The sequence below is a fragment of the Phyllostomus discolor genome, chromosome 7 (assembly GCF_004126475.2).
Source record: "Phyllostomus discolor isolate MPI-MPIP mPhyDis1 chromosome 7, mPhyDis1.pri.v3, whole genome shotgun sequence".
In the NCBI taxonomy this organism is placed as follows: Eukaryota; Metazoa; Chordata; class Mammalia; order Chiroptera; family Phyllostomidae; genus Phyllostomus; species Phyllostomus discolor.
In genome coordinates this window covers 102,047,476-102,069,298 of record NC_040909.2, presented here as the reverse complement: position 1 = coordinate 102,069,298, position 21,823 = coordinate 102,047,476, and the positions used below count along the sequence as shown (strand labels likewise).

Genomic DNA, 21,823 nt, shown 5'->3' with positions numbered 1-21,823 from the left:
GGCCTGTTTTGTCCATTCATCCTCGGATGTCATAGTGATGACAGAATAGAATGTTGAAAAAGACCTTTAAAGTTCAAACAAAAGTGGTTTTCAAAATTGTTCATTGATAGTTACCAAAGAGGATTTTTTAATTGCTTTATGAATAGTGATTACACTGTTCATCATCATTTGAAATAAAAACTGTTTCATTACCCTAATTGCTAATACATATTTTTCTTTAGTTGTTTTGTATTTTAACTCCCAGATTTCATTTTTCTAACAAATGTCTATACTCATACCTTGAGTGCTATACTATGGTCAAATGATGGGTTATATAAGCTTCAGCTGGTTGGGGAAGTATTAGGTGGGACACGAGTCTCAAGGTCTGGGCAGTCCTTACTAAACGTTATTCTTGCTAAATGTTAAAATGTAGCATAGTATTTTGCAGTTGCAGGTCTAAACGGGTGAGCTTGACAGCAACTCAACTAGTTAGGTGTAGCAGATCTCAAAGAAAAAATCAATGTATAATTAACAAAATGGTATATATGAGCAATGGCTGTGCCTACCTTTGGCGAGACAGAGCTTTGGATATAAATCCCGTCTCCTTTGCTTGCTGCAAGTAAAGAAACTACCTTGTGACAACCATGTCTAGTTCTTGAATAGAACATCCCAATCGACAAACCCCTTGAGTTCTGTAACAGAAGGGGAAGAAGATGACTCTGAGAATTTCACCACCCTTTGTAATACTGTCCAATGTGAAAATAGCTGTCCATAGCTCAATTTCCAATTGCTTGGTGTTCATCATCATTGTTTTTCAATGATGAGAACCCACATTGCCACAGACTGTTTCTTTCTCAGACCCGGCTGTGGCTCTGAAAGACACAGTGGGGACCCTGACTGGTGCTGGTGAACTGAGGATGTAGTGACCTCCTCCTGATGGCACTGTTCACAAGACCCCCTGGATGTTAGTAAAAAATGCAGGATCTTATTTTCTGGAAAAAAAAAAAACAGCTCTCACAGCAAAGCATGAAGATAAAAGGTAATTTATGTGTACAGACCTCCAAGATTTTTTATTTTGCTTTACTTTATTTTAATTGTTGTTCAAGAACAATTTTCTGTCTTTTACTTCCATCCCAGATCACCCCCCCAGTGCTCCCCACCTCCCTTCCATTTCCACCCCTCCAGTTTTTGTCCATGTGTCCTTTATACTTGTTCCTGTAAACCCCTCCCCTTTTCCCCTGAAATTCCCTCCCCTCTCCCCTCTGGTCACTCAGCCTGTTCTCTGTTTCCGTGTCTTTGGTTATATTTTGCTTGTTTGTTTGTTTTGTTGTTTTAATTCAAAGACATATCGCAGGCAAGTCAGAAGCACGAGGCTTGTGCTCAGACCACGCCTGTCTTTCAGGGCTACCCATGGGCCCTGGCACCACTGAAAACCCATTATTCATGGTTACTGGGAGTTTGTGGACAAAAGCCATCTGGAATAAATCTACAGGGAAAAAATGATTCCAGATCTTTTGCCACCACTAGAAATTTCTCTGACATACCTTTTCAGGTGGCCTCTGGAGTTTTCCACCCTTGTCCACCCTCCTGAAGCTCATGGAGTGAGAGGAAAATGACATCTTTGTGTTTGGACACACTAAGCCTGGGGCTTCAGGTTGTGTAACATTTTTGGTCTACTGATTTATATCGGTTAAAGAAAAACAGTTGGCTCTGAAGCAGGGGGTGGGAATAAAGAACCAAAACAACATGAGACACCACACTGAAGGGAAGGATGCTGCAGTATGAGGGCCACGGGAAATTTGGAAATCCTTGTCGCATGCTTTTGGATTGCCTGCACCAAATCACTGGCATGAGGCCAAATGAGATAATTAAAAGCCACAGTGCTGACCCAATTATTTATTTATTATTTTTTTAAGATTTTATTTATTTATTTGTTTTAGAGAGAGAGGAAAGGAGGGTGAAAGAGAGGAACAGAAACATCAGTGTGTGGTTGCCTCTCCTACACACCTCACTGAGGACCTGGCCCACAATCCAGGCATGTGCCCTGACTGGGAATCGAACTGGTGACCCTTTGTTTCTCAGCCCACGCCAATCCACTGAGCTATATCAGCCAGGGCCCAATACTTTAAAAATGTTCACTTAGGCAAAAAAGTACAAAGTTTCACTTTGTCAAAGAAGTAAAGTTGTCTATAAGGCAGGTATATAGACATTATATGGCATACATCTTGGTAGCAAAGAAAATTCTAAAGACATTCACATGTTTGTATTTGTTTACCCAAGAAATGTAAATTAAAGCACTACTGAAATACCAGTACACGTCTAGGAGAGAAGCAGGATATGCACAGGGGTGGGCAAGACCAGGCCCATGGTTGCTTGTATGGAAAAAATAATACAATAATTAATAAATAATAAAACAATAATACACTCTGTCTCGTGCACTCACAACTGTAAAGCCTCTTTTGCCCACCCTTGCAGATGGGGTTTAACACCCTCTGCAGACAAGGGAAGGGTGAATGTGCCCCCGCTGCCCGACCTTCTGGTTGTGTCGTGCGTGAGGAAAGCCCTTCTGGGAACCTGAAGAATCATGTACAAACCAAAGAGGTTTACAATCCAGTAGTTCCTCCTGGAGGATATTTTTGTTTTCTGTTAGTTTAATGGAAAATAAAATTGAAATCTGAACAGCCACATAAATAAAGATGCCTTTTATGTACAATGAATAAAGAAGGGAAACCACTAAACTAATAGTTGAGTAAATTGTGTGGAATAACAACTAGTTGTAATGTTATATAACAAATGAAAGTGATAATGACAAAGTAAATGTGTACATTTTGGAAATACATGTCTAGTTGCTATGAGCAAAAAGCAGATTACTAACTTATGTACAACAATAAAACTATGTTCCAATGTGTGTTGTTTGATACAAGTTGCAAGAGATGATATAAAATGAAAGTTTTAAAAAAGGCGTGTCAGGATAGGAAATTTTGGGAATTTTTCACTATTAAACTACTTTTTAATAGCATGTTTATATTGTTTAAAAGGCAAAATCTGATCTGAAGAAGCGATAGTCCTGTTCTTCTACTACTGAAAAGCAGTTTAAGGTGAGTGAATGGTGGAAGCAAGTGTGGGCAGGAAAGTCCGTCAGGTGAATGTAACTCACACAAGGGCTATCCTAGGAAAGGGAATGTAATAAAAGCAGAGCTGGGCTAAATGCTCGGAGAAGATGTTAATATTCATCCTGAATAGAAATTCCAACTAATCTCACGTTCACGGTCGTATGCAGTCCCGCCATGTAATTCAGTCTGCATTAAAACGCCTAGACATTACTGCTAATCAAGTCTGTCTTTTCATACTGAGAAGCCACATTCTCCTCTATAATATCAAACATATACAGTATAATACAACACTTTAACAATATTTCAGATTCTTTTTTTTTCAAATAAAATCAGAACAGGTAGGAAACTGACCATCTAACACGGATATCATACAGTCAACAACTTCTCATCTTGATTTTACAAGTAAATTGTAGAACCAGCCTGTGTAACATGTATCCTGACTCGCACTGCTAACTTCTCCCCTTGGCTGGAGCCCTGTCCAGTGTGAGTGCAGGTGCGGGTCCAGCTGGGCTCCTCTCTGAATGATAATTACCAAGGAATCACTTTATTTTTTTATTAAATTTATTGGAGTCATATTGGTTAGGAATTATTTTAGAACCAGTGTTATGTTTTAGAACCAGTCTTACATGGGATTTGTTTCCAAAAAATTATAAATTAGCATTTTTATCATCATGAAAAATCTAAGCATAGCCTTCACCAAAAGATCAAAGATAACACTAAATTCCCATTTTATCCTGCAAAATGGAAAAACCAAACCTGACCATTTTCAAATAGTTTTAACCTTCAGGTCAGCATCTGTCATGGGGAATTTGTGCACACACCTCAGTAAATGCCTTCAAAATGAAGTAACTGAAACTATATTTATTTTGAATTGTAGAAATGGAAAACATCAAACTACTTTGAAATTCCAATGTTACTTGTGATTTTAACACACTTATCAATTAATACAGCAAATGTAAAATTTTGCTGTGGGGCACCATCTTCTCCTACACAGCATTAGTCAAGTTCTCACCTTGCTCACAGAATATCTGAGTATCATTTGGACAACCTGGCCAGGGTTCCAGGGCTGAATGGCAGATTCGTTTGCATCGACTTGCGGTGAATTAATGCGGGGGCTGTCACAATGTATCCAGGCCCTCAAATGACTATGTTCTTGCACCAAAACACAAATGATCAAGGTGATGGCCCTTGGTTGAGACCACCATGACCGCTGTGCCGTTCCTTGAGCACACGGGGCCCACCTCTCTGTACCTCCACATCTGTAGGACTGCTCCCATGGTTGACCAAATGCTCTTCCCCTGAGATTTCTGCTCAGTTCACTCCAGTTCATGCAGGTGTCTAATGAAATCCCCCCGCCGGAAGGTGCTACTTCTTCCTTCCCATCCTGTCACCTTTTACCCCTCTGACTTCTAATCTTCTCTGTCTTTATTTCACCTGTCACATTACATATTTATCTGTTTACTTTATTATCTGTTTCCCCCAACACAATGAATGTTATATGAGTAGAGACTTTATTTTTTCAATGCTGAATCACCAGCCCCTAGAACAGTACTGGCACATAATTGGTGCTCAATGAATATTTACTGAGCGAATGAATAATAAGTGAATATATAAATGAATTAATGGGGCCAGAATGAATGAACATGATCATAAAAGGGGACATCACTTTTCTGCTAATATGAAATAAGGCTATATATTTAGTTACAGAAAATGTTTTCAATTAAGCTGTTAATAAGCTTGCAGCAGAACACAAAGTACATGGTAATTAAAATAAAGAGAGAAATTCTGTATATTTTGTCAACCCCCCAAAATTGTAATGCTCCTTTCAGAAAAATAGTCTGGCCATATTTCATAAGCCAAAACATGATGTTTAGGACTTAAAAGCTAAAACTCAGGCATACCAGTCGAATGGAATTTCATACTCCGTTTTTGCCCCTCCACCCTGATGCAGCCAAACCCAGTTCACCTGTCAGCTTCTCCATGGAAACTTCCCAGTTCACACCATCACACAGATCTATTTTCCCTCTGCATCATATTTTTTTCTTGGTAGCTTCCTAGATCATTTACATTTTCTTGTAGTCTTGATTTGTTTTTTTTATCATTGCTTTTGCTATCTTATTGTTATATTATTATTAATAATTTTGTTATTGCTTTCTGTTGTATGTTTGTGCTTTGTCTCTAACATGAGCATCACCACTTTGTTACCCAGCCAACAGCACCCACTGCAGTCCACTGAATGAGTTAAGTACTAAGTACATTGCAATAAATACTAACCACCATCCACAAATCTAACTGGCCTAGAACTAAGAAGAGACAATGACTGATGACAGAAGGCTCTCTGACTTCTTAGATTATAATGAGGGCTAAATTCTTCCCTATTTTTCCATTTATATGGTTTCAGTTCCTTTTGAAAATGGAGAGTTGACAGAAGAGGAGCAAGTAATTATTTTTTTAAAAGGACTTGATCTGTGATACTACACTCACCATTTGGATCTGATGTAGCTACATGAAGTCAGACACCTACCTTGGCTGTCCCAAACAGAGCACAGTTGCAGAAGACAAACCACTTGGATAGAGCCCATCTGGGTGCCCCCTTACATTTTCAGGAACAACATACTATATGGATTATTGGACTATAATTTTGCCAGGCATGAGAAGGCAGTCATAACCCCAAGATAGCATCCAGCTCACAACATTTGGGTAATAGGGATCCAAATCACTGAAGAGTGACAGGTTCACCAAATGCAATGAAAAGCATTTTGTTCAACTAGTTGCATCAGTTCCTACCAAGCAAGTTGCTACAGTGAATAAGGTCAATGCAAAATTTTGTATCTAATGTATAAATCTTATAATGTAAATACAAGGGTTATAACACTCTGGGCCACAATGATATAAATGCAGGATTACATTCATTTGTATGAATAAATAGTCATGGAAAATATAGGAACTAAAGCTAGGAAATACTATGTAAGAATTATCTAGTTCCAAAATTTTCTTCCAAACACATGAGTTCTTTGAATGTTTCCAGTTAAAATGTCACATTGCCAAAATGTAAATCCAACCACCAAATGAACTTGGGCACAGCACAGCTGCAGCCTGGGCACACTCACGTACCGGTGCACGCCGCTGTTGCACATGATGACGTGGCACGCCCCCAGCCTGCTGCACAGCTCTGATGACACCGACAGCAGCCCCACGCCCGAGGCGCTGCACGCTGTGTTTGCACAGGTGGCTGTGCGCTTGGACCTGATAAACGAAGCTACCAGGCGATAAAGTTCATCCAAGGCATTGAGAGGCCTCATGAGCTATAGAACAAAGAGACAAACATGAAGTTCACATGTTATGGGGGACAAAATCCTTTTAGATGGAATATAATTTACTGTTGTTATAACTTTCAATGAATGGTCTAAAATACTTTATTATGGAGGTAACAGAATTGGAGACAACCGATATTTATAATTACATACACATTTCTCAAGAATAAGAGCAGAAAAACTAAATAAGGGAGGAATGTGAATTACAAGGAATAAATAAATGCTATCATTTATTTTTACCTTATCAATGTAGGCAGCCTTGGATGTGGAGTTGGGTGGTGAATTTGACTTGTCCAAGTAGAATGCTCTGTGAGAGTCCAAAGAATAAATGATCATTTATTGTGAAAAAAGTTAAAATGCATGAAGACATATACAAGTTTCAATGACTTCCTTTTAAAGATAATGAATAACCAAGTGTTGAACACTAGGGTGGGTGGGATTGCAAAAAAAGTGAATAATTTTCAGTTTCAAAACTAATGCTTAAAGCTACCACCAGCTCCATTAGATATTATGTGTCCTCAGAGAGATTACCCAATTTGTCTATGCTTCAGTTTCCTCTTCTGTAATTTGGGGATAATATTAGCATTTACTTTACAAGGCTGCCAAGAAGATTATGAGTTAATGCAAATAAAATGCTTAGAATAGTACATAGCACAAAGTAAGTGCTCATTAATATTTGCAATATTTAATATTATTATAAAAGTTGAAGAAATGTATTTTCTTGTGACTACTGGAGGATATTATCCAGTTTTCATTATTGTGCAAGTGTGTGATTATAAAATAATACTCAAAAAACTAATTTTAAAAAGACTACTGATGGATTATTTCAGATTGGAAGTTAAACCTCTTCGAGGATACAATAGCTCTCTTTTGTCACCAGGGTGGAACTGGTAACTACTGTTTTAATACACTGCGTGGAATCCCACCTAGCAGTAATGTTGTTTGGGTTTTGTCCAAGATCAAGTAGCGTGGACTAATCAAGTATTACACTTTACATTAGGAAAGCCTTAACAGTAACTTCTAAGTGAAAATTAGCTTATTCATCTCTCAAAGACAAACAATAACAAATGTTAAAACAGTTTAGCATCCAAGATTTTTTGTTACTCATTATAATTCATTTTGAACTTGTAGATTGCCGTTACCATCTTGGCACAGAGGCGGTCCCCCAAAGCTGGAACCCACTGAGATATCTCAGTAAGATGCCTCTGTGCCCTTCCTCAAGTGTGCTTGGTATACAAGTCCATGGACAAATTATTCCCTCAGCCTGAACCCCACGGCTACTTTTGGTCCCAAACACACAACACTTCCAGGAGTGTGGGGACCAGAGGGACCCAGGAAAGTGTTCAGCCCAGGATGACTGGGTACGGAAATGTGAACCACTGAAAAGGGAACATCCACCAAGTGCCATGAAAATAGTTTTGTTTACCTGGTTGAGTCAAAATCTACTAAGAACACAGGATGGAGGGCAAAATCAAAGGAACATGAACTATAAAATGTTCCAGACTTTCCCCAGCACCAGGAAGAGACAACAATGACCTAAGAAGATTGCTGTTGCAGGAAGAGGAAATGAGCATGCACTGTGTGATGTACAAAGGACAATGTGGCTGGAGCTCGGCTGGAATGAATGAATGAGCAGCTTAGAAAGAGGCTTGAACAGGCACGCTCTATAGGGCCTTGTAAACCCTGATAAAGATAAATATTTAGGCATGGATTTACTTTTATTTATCCAGAGAGTTTCAAAAACAGAAGACAGGCTGTTTTATATACACTTTATTGCTGTGCATAAAAACCCATGTTCTCCTGAAAGAACTGAGTGCCTTTTTATTTCAGTTATATGGGTACACATTTAGGTGAATACTGTGGAAACCTATGCATGCACCCCATCTTTAACAATCTTAGCATTTTGCACTTTGTTTCTCCTTTTACAGAAATGAAACGGTACAGATATAGATGAGCCCTTTGCTGCTGACCCTTCTCCACTCCCATTCTGGCTCCAAAGGCTCCCTCCCTGAGGAAAACACCACCTGAAAGCTGACACGTTACTTCCACGCTTCACAAGGTCACCCACGTGCTTGGTGCAAATGGAGGTACCAAAGAATAGCTTTTTTCTCTTTACTTCTTTTTCTTTAAACCCACACATTCTTTCTAGGCCTGCTTCCTCAAGAAGCTCATTATTTAATTAACATTTTTTGGTCAGTGTTCATCACTATACTCCAGCACAGAATTTTAGAATTAAATTGACAGAACATTTTTTCACCTCAATACTGCTTTGGTATCTGCTCTCAGTCCACTTGTATTTGAGTCTTGTCTGTATTTTTTCTCTAATAGGCTAAGATTTTCTTTTTATCCTCGATGTTCTAAAGTTTAATCACAAAATGTTTAGGCATTGATTTACTTGTATTTATCCAGAGAGTTTCAAAGAATGCTCTCAACATGAGGAGGCTTGTCTTCCCTTCTAAAAAAATCTCTGCTATTATCTTTTTACAGAATCTCCCGTGCATTCTCTCTCTTTCTCTCCACACAGATACACAGACACACAGACATTCACACACACAGGTGCACTTTCTTTTAAGACTTTATTTTTCCATTATCACATTTTAGATTGTTTGCTAAGCGATGCCTTTCAAATAAAAAACTCAAGTATGGAGTTTATCCTTTCTAATGAGAATTTTATTTCAATAATTAGCTTTTCGTTTCTAAGATTCCTGCCCATTCTCATTTTATTTCCACCACTAAAAGGTAAACTCCCTGATGAGAATGTAAACTTTCTATGTCGTTATGGATTTTATTTACTTTTGTTCACCACAGCAGCTCTAGCACCTAAAACAGTATGAACTTAATAAATATCATAAATAAATGTTTGGACAAAAAAAGTGAAGGGATTAAGTAGAAAAAAAAAGAAAGAAAACTCAGCAACTCATAGACAGGCAACAGTATGGTGATTACCAGAGGGAACGGGGAGGGAGGAGGCAGGAGAGGGTAAAGGGGGTTAAATGGTGATGGAAGGAGACTTGACTTGGGGTGGTGGACACACAATAAATATACAGATGATGTGTTATAGAATTGTACACCTGAAACCTTTATAATCATATTAACCAATGTCACCCCTAAAAATTCAATATAAAATAGTCATAGAAAACAAAATAATAATCAGATAACTGACTCTATTTCAAGATTTTCTATCTTTTTTTAATGGATTGCAATCTTTTGTTTATATTTTGAGCATCTAAAATATACTTTGCCAGACTATCCCAACATTTTAATTTCTTCTGAGTCAAATTTACTTCCAATCATCAATTTTGTTGGCTCCTTCATAGTGTTAGGTTCCCTAATGTGCTTTGGAATTTTGTTTTGCAAGTTCATTTGCAGTGGGATGATTTTTAATTTTTGTTTTTAAATAAAGCTCCACCCTCAACCTTTCATCATGCTATCTTACAAGTGATTGTGCATTCACCTTGTGCCCAGAGGCACCCGTCTCACTCACTCATATTATGCTGACACCTGGGTTACAACCAGCCGCACCCCTGAGCCAGCGAAGGACTTGGTTCAGTTCCCGGTTTAATTGCCACAACAGCTTCCTCCACCACCTCAGTCCCTCTTCCGTCTTAAGTCTACAAAAGCTACAGTCTCTCAGGTAGTAGCAGAGAGCAGGTTGTTCATCCTTTGCTCAGAAATGGAAGAGTTCTTCTCTACGCCCTAGTTTCCAACTGTGGGACTGGCTCTGGATCTCCACCTAGTGTGAGATGACTTTAATTTCTCATTTCTGTGAGGAAGTTGTATGGATCCCTCTTTCCACCACCAGAATACAACAGGCCATGGGCCTCAGCACAGCTTACAACACATTGCTTGCATTTCCCTTCCATTCACAGGTCACTGAGATGATAAACTGTGGCCTCAGCTGTGACTTTTACATGTTCTGCTTTCATATTTCATCTAGCATTGATACACGTTTGGAACAGAGGTTCCAAGCCAGAGCCACCCTGCTCAGATGTCCCCATGCCTTCCTCAGGTGTGCTGGATAGAAAAAGAGTCAACAAGTTAGTTAGCCTCCCAGAGTCTCAAGTACCGCGTCTTTACAATGGATATTAAAACTGTTGTTGATACGTATTGATAGCTAATGTTGGAGATTAATCAGTACATGTGAAGTGCTCAGTACTGTAATAAGCAAATGGGATTCATTCCACAGACAACTATTATTCAAGTGCACACAGTAGGAGCCCTCTAAGCCAAAATACCCTGCTTCCAAGGCCATCTAAAATATTTTATGATCCAAAAACTATGGTACATTTACACAATGGAATTCTATGCAGCAGAAAGAAAGAAGGAGCTCATACCCTTTGCAACAGCATGGATGGAGCTGGAAAGCATTATGCTAAGTGAAACAAGCCAGGCAGTGAAAGACAAATACCACATGATATCACCTTTAACAGGAATCTAAACAACAAAACAAAACAAAACAAAAAACTAGCAAAATATAACCAAAGACACTGAAATAGGGGATAGTCTGACAGTGGCCAGAGGGGAGAGAAGAGGGAATTTCAGGGGGGAATGGGTAGGGATTACAGGAACAAATTTGGAGGACACATGGACAAAAACTAGGGGTGGGGGGTAATGGGGGGAAGGGGGGAGGGTTGGGTGGAGGGGCTGGAATGGGAGTAGGGGGGAGAAAACTGTACTTGAACAATGACTGAAATAAAAAAAAAAGAAAAAAGAAAAAAATAAAATAAAATATTTTATGATCCATGTAAACATGAAAATTAAGGTAGATATTTGGCATCTACATAATTCTAGGACCAGTACACAAACAGGTTCAGGTATAAAAGGAAAGCAACCTTTTTCGGGTCAAAGAAGAGTATGATTTAAATGGCTTACTCAGGAGCATTGGCTGTGGAAACAGCAGTTCTTTTTTACCCTGAACAGTTTGGGAAGAAAAATATTCTGTAAAAGTTCAGGGATCATTTGTACAACAGTACGGTGATTATCAGAGGGAAAGCGGAGGTGGGGAGAAGGCAAGGAAAACTTTACTGCCGGAACCTGCCACTACAGCTGGGCACGTGGGACACTCTTCCTACTTTCTGAAAAATGTTCCTTAAAAAATAAAGTTAGGAGCAGGATCATGTTAGTGTAATTCTACTATATTCACTTAAAATGACGTGGCAGATATCTTCAACTTTTCAATGGGGCAAAATATTTAAAAACACAGTTGATGAAGAGAGCCAGTAGAAAAAATAACTTTTATAGATTTAAAATAAATAAATGGAACCTTTTTCAGAAACAATTTCATCTTTCCTATATGGCAGAGCTAAAGTAGAAAAATCACTGTATAATATAACTGCACCCTTGAAAATACTCCTAGAAGGGAAGGGCTAACTACAAATTCGGAGTTAAATATATTACTGGTCCAGACTTGGGCAAGCAGCTAATATTTGTTAGTTCATGATCACAGAAAGAAACAAATTATTATAAAATATATTGATGAGCTGATGATGTTTAGAGAAAATAACCATGAAATATAGATGCCGTGTTACTCTCAGGAAATTTATATAGCCAACAAATATTTTAATCAATTACTTCTTAAAATAAAAATTTGGAACTGAGACCACAACTAATTTTAGGTATGCCCTAGCAGGAGGAAAGTTTGTTCAGCCAGATATTTCACTATCCCCAAGGTCTGCAGGTATTGACAGAACTTCTGTCTTTTTCAGAATATGACAAACTGTGGATAGGAAATGAATTTCTAATGCACTTCTCTTAATTGCAAGTCCTACAGTGCCCCTTAATCAAAATTTATGAGAAAGTTAATGGCAAAATTGGATTAATGCCAAAACTGACCATAGATTATTATGCTTCTGAGGTTAGTAAGAATGAAGTCATGGTCCTTTGTCTCAATGCAGCAAATTTTATTAAGACCACTTTGGAAGTGCTGCTCCTGTTTTATAGAAGCTGCACAGTAAGTTTCCTTTCATGTTGGATTCCATCAGGCTCCACTGTTACAATTTTATTAATGGATATATTATAATAATATATTTCATTAGTCCTTATGGATTAAAATACCAGTGAAAGGAGTGATAATGTTATAAATTACAATTTGTACTGATATAAATATGCCCAAATCAAATAACTACAATGAAAGGAATCTTGAGTAAACTAATCTCATACAATCTAGTAGTGAAGACAAGTACAAAGGTCTCTGTAATGCAAGGTAGAAGTGACAGGTAAGTAAAAGGTGCAGGAAGTCACTAGGGTATACCTGCATGAGGAAGGAGGAAGGCCACATAAGAAAATGGCACAAGAGCTGGACTTTGACCCATGGATGGGATTCCGGACAGGTCCAAATGGAGAAGCAGCATTTCAAGCGGAGGCTACACCATGAACAACGGAACAGATATAGAAGTAGATGGAGTCGATTAGGCTGAAGCCAAAGTTCACATAGGGAGGGAGAGAGAATGTGTGACAAGTATGCTAGGTCCACATTATGACAAAATTAAACACCAAAGTAAAAAATTGTAACTAAGGTATTGAGCAGTGGCCCTGGCTGGTGTGGCTCAGTGGATTGAGTGCTGGCCTACAAACCAAAGGGTCGCTGGTTCAGTTCCCAGTCAGGGCACATGCCTGGGTTGTAGGCCTGGTCTCTAGCTGGGGGTGTGCAAGAGGCCACCACACACTGATGTTTCTCTCCCTCTCTTTCCCTACCTTCCCCTCTCTCTAAAAATAAATTTAAAATTATTTAAAAAAACAATTTGTTAAGGTACAGAAGCACTACACAGTAAACATTTAGCTACCAGCAAAAATGTAAGAATAAAATATATTCTTAATATATTTTATTAAGATACATAAAATATGAAAATTTAGGGAATTCAGAACTTCAAGAGATCTTAGAAATGAAAAAAATCACTCAGTATTCATAACAAGACCATGGTAATGTAAATAGGGAATTGATGTTTGTCACGAGAGAAAGAAAATGAGTTTGGGGAACAATGAGATGTAAATTAATATACTACTTTAAGAATCAGGAGAAAGTTTTGTCAAATGGGTAAAGACTTAGGATCATAGCTCTAAAGGGACAGGCTGGTGCTCCAGGGATGGTCAGATTTTTATATGAAGAGAGACAATGCCAAGAGCTTGAGGTAAAATATTGAAACTTATTAATTTTGTCATTGGAAATATACAGGGGTTACACAATGACAAATGTGACATTCTTCTCATTTGGCACTTCCTCCCTTCCTTTTCTGGGCATCTTGGGTTATATGCAATTTTCCAAGAGGGATGATTAAGGCATAAGAGCCCCTGGCGTTTTATTGCAGGGAAGAATAACTCCAGTATTCAGCTCAGATCTCTGCTATATTCTTGTTTCTTCTCCAGATCATTGCTAATGAGATCATCTCTATTTTTTTAATAATCATGGAAATTTCTCACTTGGCCAGACTCATCTATACTTCTCCTAATATTATGTCCTATGCCAAAATATTCTAAACTGTCAGGTAGCTTTTGGATTTTAGCATTTACTCTGCATTTCAAAAGGGAACTCTAACAGTGTTTGGTTAATTATGGCTATTAGTCATAGAAATGATTCAATATGTCATTATAACAGAGGTGCTGCAGTTGACTACAGGTGTGCATGGGTGTCTCGTGAGTGTTATTGTTAAACTGCATTTGACTACTGTAGCACTGAAATTAGAAAAATTATTCTACAGAAAATCTTATTAAAGGACACTGATCTTTTGTACAAAAGATCACCAGATCTTTTGATCTGGTGTGAGTATCACCAGACAGGTTCAACTTGAGCCCACGTAAGGGGAAAGAACACATGATGAGTGAGTGGGCAGGAGAGCGGTGATTTGCACCCCCACACCAACCACCTTGCGTGCCCATAAACATTAGCCTTGACTTCTCTGGAGCAGGTTTTACTGAAAGTTACGTGAAGAGAAATCCTGAATAATGAGATCACCTTGGATTTACTTGGACAAATGTGTGTTCTGGCTCGTCAAAAATGGAGGGGACTGTCATTAGAGAACTGCCTATTACCAATTAACAGCTACATTCCTACTTGAGCATCAGGAAAAACATTGTCGGGAGGCTGACGAGACAACTGTGTGATGACAGAGGGCAAGACTTGCCCACATTAAGAAAGCACTGCCCAAGACCTCTCTGCTGCCCCCACGGCAGCACTGCAGTGTCAGAGGTAATGGAGATGTTGCCCACTGCTCCCTACTGCGGCTGCTGGCCTGGTTTCACTCTTGGTTTCACGGCCTTAATCAGCAACTTGACTGGACTGGAATTCTATTCTGTGCTTTCCAAACACTCCTTTTCTTCACTTTCCTTCCGTCCCCCTTTTCACAAGTCTGCCAGGGTGATGCCCCTTCCCTGCATCTGCAATGTGTAAACATCACCACAGACACCACCTGCTATTACAACCTGCATACGGTCTACATGTTTGCCAATGGCAATACCACGGCCCAGGATTCGGACACACACAGAAATGGCAATTCTTTGAAATAAGAAAACCTTTCCAAGAATAATGTTTAACTATGTTAGAAAAAAATCTCATATGCCCAGAAAAAAAAAAACAGTAAAGTCCATTCATATTTCTATTTTTTAATTAATTTAATAGTATATCTCCAGAAAGTGTGGCACTTCCATGTTAAAGGGTAATTATTAGGTTTAAAATCATAGAAGTCTTATATGGCTCAATTTTTATTAAGTTGACAGGTTAGGTCCTTCTCTATCATGTTTGTATTCCTTATTTGACTCCAGTCAGCCTTCAAAATTACCTTTCTAAAGCATAGATGCAAACATTGTATTACCTCATTTAAAATCATTTGAAAGTCGAACAATGATTAAAATAAAATTTTAAAAAAGTAAAATAAAATCATTTGAAAGTCATTTAAATTTCCCCAGCATCCAAAGTCTAAATTTGGGCATTCAATGCTCCAAATCCCAACAGTCCACCGAGAGATGGCCCATCCCCTCTCTCCCCTCTTTGCCCTGCATTTCGTGCTCCATTTCCCCACCACACCATCCACATGAAAATCTTCCCGCCTCGTCTCATACTGCGCCCTCTGCCTCGACTCTGTCTTACCTCTTTCTGCTTGGCAAAATTCTTCTGATCCTTCCAAATCCTGCTCAAATATGACGTCCTCTTAAGAACTTCTCCACTCAAACAAATGTATCTCACTGTATGATACCGAGTTACACTCATTCTGTCATCTTTACTAAACATCATACTCTTCAGTGGGCAGAGACCCATTTCTCTCTCTTTTTTAAAAGATTTTATTTATTTATTTTTAGAGAGGGAGGAAGGGAACAAGAAAGAGGGGGAGAGAAACGCCAATGTGTGGTTGCCTCTCGTGTGCCCCCTACTGGGGACCCGGCCTGAGACCCAGGCATGTGCCCTGACGGGGAATCAAACCAGCAACCATTTGGTTCTTAGGCCAGCACTCAATCCACTGAGCCACACCAGCGAGGGCAGAGACCCATTTCTTAAAATTTGCAATTCTACAACCAAAGACAGTGACCGACACATAGCCTTGAAATAGTACAAAATGGAATTGAATTTTATGTCATGAGAGTGAAAAAGGAGGTGAAATCACCATAGTATCCAGCTACTAAATATACATATGACCTAATAAAGGGAAAGAAATATATTAAATATCTTAATTTTAAAAACAGATAAACTAATTATTATGCATATTAAAAAGATTTTTTGTCTGCAAGGAGGAGTCTTCTTAAGCTTATAAATTTTAAGCTATATCTCAATTAACACTGAAGCATGATATTTTTTAAGACAAGTATTTAACAATCTTCAGGACTTAAAATTAGATAAAATTTAATAACCCCTCCTCAATAAGGGACAATTTTGATCAAGAGAAAAATATTCATATAGTCCCTAAAAAGCCTCACAACAGTGCTGACTTCACCTGAAAACAATGCTAACAGAAAATAATACAGCCAAATCCTTTCTTCAGTTTTAAGTAAAAAATACTAAAATAAACATGATTTAGTACTATTACATTATTTGCACTCTGAACACTCTCTTGGGTTCTTTTTTCCTCTCACTCACACAGGTCTGTACTTGTCTAAATTCCAGATTATGTATTTACTTATGTGTTCAATGAACAAGTCATAAGTCAGACACAGTGCCGGCACTGGGGATAAAAGGGTGAAATAAGAAAATATTTACCTGCAAAGAACTTATGTTTGAGAGAGGGCAATAAATAGGTAACCCAGTCCAGTGTGATGAGTGATGTAAAAAGGTTTGGCAGAGTGCTGCAGCGCATTTGTGAGCACATTAGGATGAGAAGTTACTAGACAAAGAGAAAGAAGGGTCTTTATAGCACAAGGAGAATCTTAACAATGAGAAGAGGAATAGTTCGTTGAGACCAGGGACCTTAAGTCTGGGTAACACTAATTCCCTGGAGAAGGGGCAGGAATGAGAAATGACTGAATGAATGAATGAATGAGGAAGGAAGGAAGGAAGAAAGGAGGGAAGGAACAAAGAAACAGAAACAAAGAAAGAACCTGAAGGAAGAAGGGAGGTGGCAATAGATGGGACAGAAGTCAGGGGCTGGAAAGAGGCAGTGAGGGAGAGAGGGGAAGAGGGGGAAAGAGGGAGGGAAGGACGGGGGGGGGCACTCTACGCCTTTTTTGGTAATGGATTCTCCCACGTTGAATTAGATGGAAATGAAGAATAAATCATGTGAAACTTAAAAGAAATTTCCCTTGCCTTAATTGTTGATAAACTACTGTGAATATGTCTAACCTTCCTGAAATCCTTAAGGCATTCAACAACAGTTGAGACTAATACAAATTATTAATCCCTACACAATGGCTTTCTGGACATCAGAATGTGTTCTTAATGTTTTTCATTCAATGACTTCAACCAATATTGTCTGAGCATCTACAGCAGTATAAAACACTGGTCCCTGTTTTAGGAATACTGCAATGAGCAAGGGACAAAGCTTATTCCCTAGGGGACGTGAACACTCCTCAGATGGGAACACACCCTTCCTTCCCTGGTAAGTATCTGAAGAGTGTGACTCCAGTAGCCTTCCTTTGTGGGAAAACAGAAACTGCTAATGCTGGTTCTTCCTAAATCTGCTTTTCTACTATGGAGCAGCCCTTTCCCCTGTGTTGTTTCCAATAATGGTTCTTCACCCAGGCACAAGACAAGCTTGCTATCCCTCCTTTGGGATCTGCTCTTAGCTAGTTTCCATCTTTGTTTAGGGATGGAAACACGTATATGAAGGTGACATCTCTCACCAGCAACTATTTATTTTAAATCCAGCCTATTCTTCTAACTCAGTGCCACTCAAAATGTGTCTAATGGGCTTAAAAAATTGCTAGCAGGAATTTAGAAACTGCATAAAAATTTATATTGCCTCAACACGCAAGCATTCAAAGCACTGGTCTTACTGACGAGGGCGCAGACCCATGCAGGAAGCCCCGTGCTGTGTGACTGCAGACCAGTTGTGCACAGCAGGACTGCATTGCAACACATCATGTTTGAAGGTTACTATGAACCAAAGGTGTATAAAAATAGAAATCAAACACATGCATTCATTTTTGTTCAAAACTTGTCATCTCCACAGTTTTAATTGTCAATTGGAAGTTGAAAAGCTGGTGGTTCAACCTAATTAACTAGAAAAATGCAACTGGTAATATTTAGCCATAATTTACAGATGACAATACAATGTCATTGGAGTTTTATTAAGAAAGGGCTTTTAAATCTTTGCTTCCCTCCTATCAATATATCTCTGTGAGACTGGATTTCTTCTACTAGGAGGGTGGAAAGACTATAGAGGTGCATTTCCCCCTGTAGGCCTGGCCGCTATTCCAACCCAACCCAGATTAGTCACCAAGGAAGAAACTAGTGCATTTCTCATGCTGAAAACTTTAGATATTGTTAATGCAGTGTTGTTCAGAGCATATGTGTACGTAAAGACACACTGAGTATGGAGAATTGCAATGTCACTAATAACTTATTTTTGGATGCAGTATAACAAAAATGACTCTCATGGCACTTATTTATTGCCTAAACTAAAGCATCTGGTAGCATTCAAATTCAGCAGAGCAGAGCTGAATGTGAAACTTTCCATTTTAATTACACATGGCATTGAAAGTTTCTGCTTCCCACACCCTCACTGGAGGTACTATCACTGCAGAAGCGTGCAGCAACCTTGGTTGTAGCAGAGTTGGCCAACCACATTTTCTGTCTTTAGGCTAAATCTAGCACTGGAAGCACAGCTGATATCCTTCTGGATTGAATGGCTTCTATCTTCTTACAGTTCTCTGGTGTGAATCAAATCCAATATCTGGGTTATTCTCATGAGTACCTCTGTACACAAAAAAAATTCTTCCAGCTCCAATTTGCATAGCTGTTTTATGCAAGTGCCCTCTATGTTTTCCCCTCTGGGTAGTGAGATCAGCTGCCCCAACACCCAGCTCCTTGGGGAAGCCCTTCATACTAACTTTATTCTTTGAGTAAGCTCCTTCGCAGGAAGCCCATGAAACCCACCTTCAGAAACAAGTCTTTGTTACTCTTTACATTAGGCAAGTATTGAGGACTGTATAAACCCTCTCTCAGCTAATACTCATAGCAGCCTACGAAGCACCACTAGTTCCAATGGATGAGTAAGGACATCAGGCTCAGAGACAGGAAGAATGTACCCCAATCATGCAGACAGTCAATGGAAGAATGGGGACTGGAGTCCAAGTTTGGACTCATTTTTTTCAAAGAAGATTTCACATATTTGTGTTGTATTTAACTCTTGTTGTAAGTGACTACAACTTCATTAGGTCAGTTCCCCAAGCCACACATATCATTCACTTGTTGGGAGTAGTGAAGCATTCGAATAAAAGCATATGCTTTGGAGCTGAAAATATCTAGTGTGAGTCTTAGCTCAGTTGTACAGTTCGCTGAGCCTCTGTGTGTGTGAGATGCTAGCACCTGGGAAATCTCATGCATTATCGTGGTTTGAACTATTACCTCTGTGTTAGTGACTCCAGCCTACTGGACAGAGCCTCTTGTATTCAATCCCACATCTCAAATCCAATTCAATTCAATCTCTTGACACTCCCAATTCCGAATCCCCAATGAACTCCTCTGGTTTTGTCACTATTAGATAATGACACAGGTGCACAATCCAATGTGTCTGTCTCCTTCTCAATGCAGAATCAAAACATTTTCATTCAAGATTTTTTTCCTGCTTCCCAAATATTTCTAAAATCTAGACCTTCTTCTCCATTTCCATTTGTTTCAACAACTTCCTAACTAAGCTCTTGGACTCTAGTTTTGTTCTCACCTCTGATTTTTCCTCAGTGGTACCACCAGGATGCTCAGTTTAAAATGCATGACCCCTCCCTCTGCACCACTTAAAACTGACAAGTGAATCACCTCACTTACAGGTGTAAGCCTAAGTCCCTCAGCTGGTGTCTGAGATCCCCCGTGGCCTGCTCCTGCCCACCACTCCTGCTTGCTGTCTGTCCCTCGTCACTCATCATGGCTCTGTGATGACTTTGCTGACATTGTTCCCTCCCCCTGATAGGGCCTCTCTCCCCTCCTTCACTTGGTCCACTCACAGTTATCGGTCAGCGCTGCCCCGTGCTGAACTTCTGGGTCTTTCCTAAGTCCCCTTTTCTGCATGCCCTGTGCATGTACCCTCTTACTTGTGCCATGGTGTTTAGTAGTGGTTTGAAGTAACCTGATCACTGCATGTACTCTCCCTCTCCTTTAAGATTCTTAAGGACATATTATCTGATTCATCTCTGTATCCCAATGCTGTATGCATTCCTGTACTTGGATAAAGTACATAATACATCTTGTTGACCCATAAAGAATATTTCCAAAATAGAATGGGAGTGGCTATGAGGACCTGCTGCACACTGGCGTTGGAGTCCGTCCTATTCTCCAGGAATGGTGTTCTGCTGACGTCATCATGTCGCTCAGGAACCCACCACCATTCACATTCCAGTTCAACTGCCCAAACTTTTGGGCCTTTACATGTGTACAAACATTCATTAATCATCAATTAGTAGATACCTTATCGGGAATGGGCAAATAAAAAAGAAAAAGAAGGTGAAAATGAAAAACAGATATACATAAAAAGAATGTAAGATATGACGGGATAAAAGCTGTAATATAGGCATTGAAGGGAACATAAAGAAAAAGATTAACTTAGGGAGGGATGGCTTTTGAGGTATGCCAGGACAGATGGGTAGGAATTAGCCAAAACGACTGAAATTAGAGTCATTCTGGCTAAAATGACCAAAAGCCAAGCAAAGATGTGTTTTATTTTCTTCCTGAATGACAGTCAGAATCTCACAAACTACAGTAGAACTTTGCCTTGCATTGAAGTTGTGTGGTCCATGCTAATTTTAGGAACATAATGCTCAATTCTACACACAAATCATGATTTTTAGTAAGCCCATATTAATTTCTTCTAAGTTACAATAATGGTTTTTGAATCAAAAGCTCTGAGCCCCAGCTAATTTCCTCATTTGTGCAGAAGCAAAGCTTTGAGAGGATAACTTGTGATCGGTCCCCCACCTTCCGCGGGGCATCCACCAGACACAAGAAGTCTGAAGTGTCAGCCAAAGGAACCGAACAAAGGCAACGAAAAAAAAATCACTCAAAGAACTTGACAAGGATGCCTTGAATACATTTTTTAAAGACTGATTGTCCTTGTGATGGGCTGAAAAAGTCAGCAGAGTTAAAAATAAAAATCAATCTTGCTTCCAGAAGCACTGACAATTCTTCCTCACAGAGTATATTTCCTTAACTGAATCTTCAGGTGAAGCCTATTTGATCCTTAACATCTCCAGCCCTCATTTATCCCAGAGGAAATTGAGGACAAAGCACTCTGTGTTTCCCTTTGCTTTAGTGAGACAATGGGCTTTCTTAGCTTAGAGACAGAGGTTATTCAAAGGATTCCTTTTAAAGATGGTTTTACCTGCTTCTGCTTGTAAGCCAGGGATTCTATTCATCCTTGATGAATATTATCACAATAAAAGACTTATCACAAAATGTGAAAGCACAGTTGTTGAAATCTCACTTGCTGCTCTTATCTAAAGATTGTATTAAAAATTCCTTTCACGTAAAAGTAAAATAAAGATTAGACTTAAGTACAAGCAAATTAATTAGTCTGAATGCAGATAAGAAAATGCGCAGATAAATTAAACAAAATCACTTGCATAAATTAAATGCGGCTACATGATATTCTCAGAAAGCAATGGTGGTGACATTTACAAGAATCATAGTACTCTTCAAATAAAGGAAAGATGTTGCTCTCAAGACTGTCACTTTAATTTCAAGCTGTCCCACGTGAAACTTATGAACCTTGGCTATGTTGATGAATTTTCTTGAGAGAGGTTTCCAACAGAGTCAGCATCTGTGCCCTTCAAATGGCCTAGAATGTTCTA

The 21,823-nt window shown here is 39.1% G+C and overlaps 1 protein-coding gene across 1 annotated transcript in view; it reads right to left on the bottom strand.

Moving 5' to 3' along the window:
* Nucleotides 1-21,823, bottom strand: part of PREX2 (phosphatidylinositol-3,4,5-trisphosphate dependent Rac exchange factor 2) — a 221,529-nt gene that overhangs the window by 28,291 nt on the left and 171,415 nt on the right. The window contains 2 exon segments of the mRNA XM_028533661.2: nucleotides 6,207-6,397; nucleotides 6,647-6,713. Of these exon segments, the coding sequence (XP_028389462.1) occupies nucleotides 6,207-6,397; nucleotides 6,647-6,713 (258 nt within the window).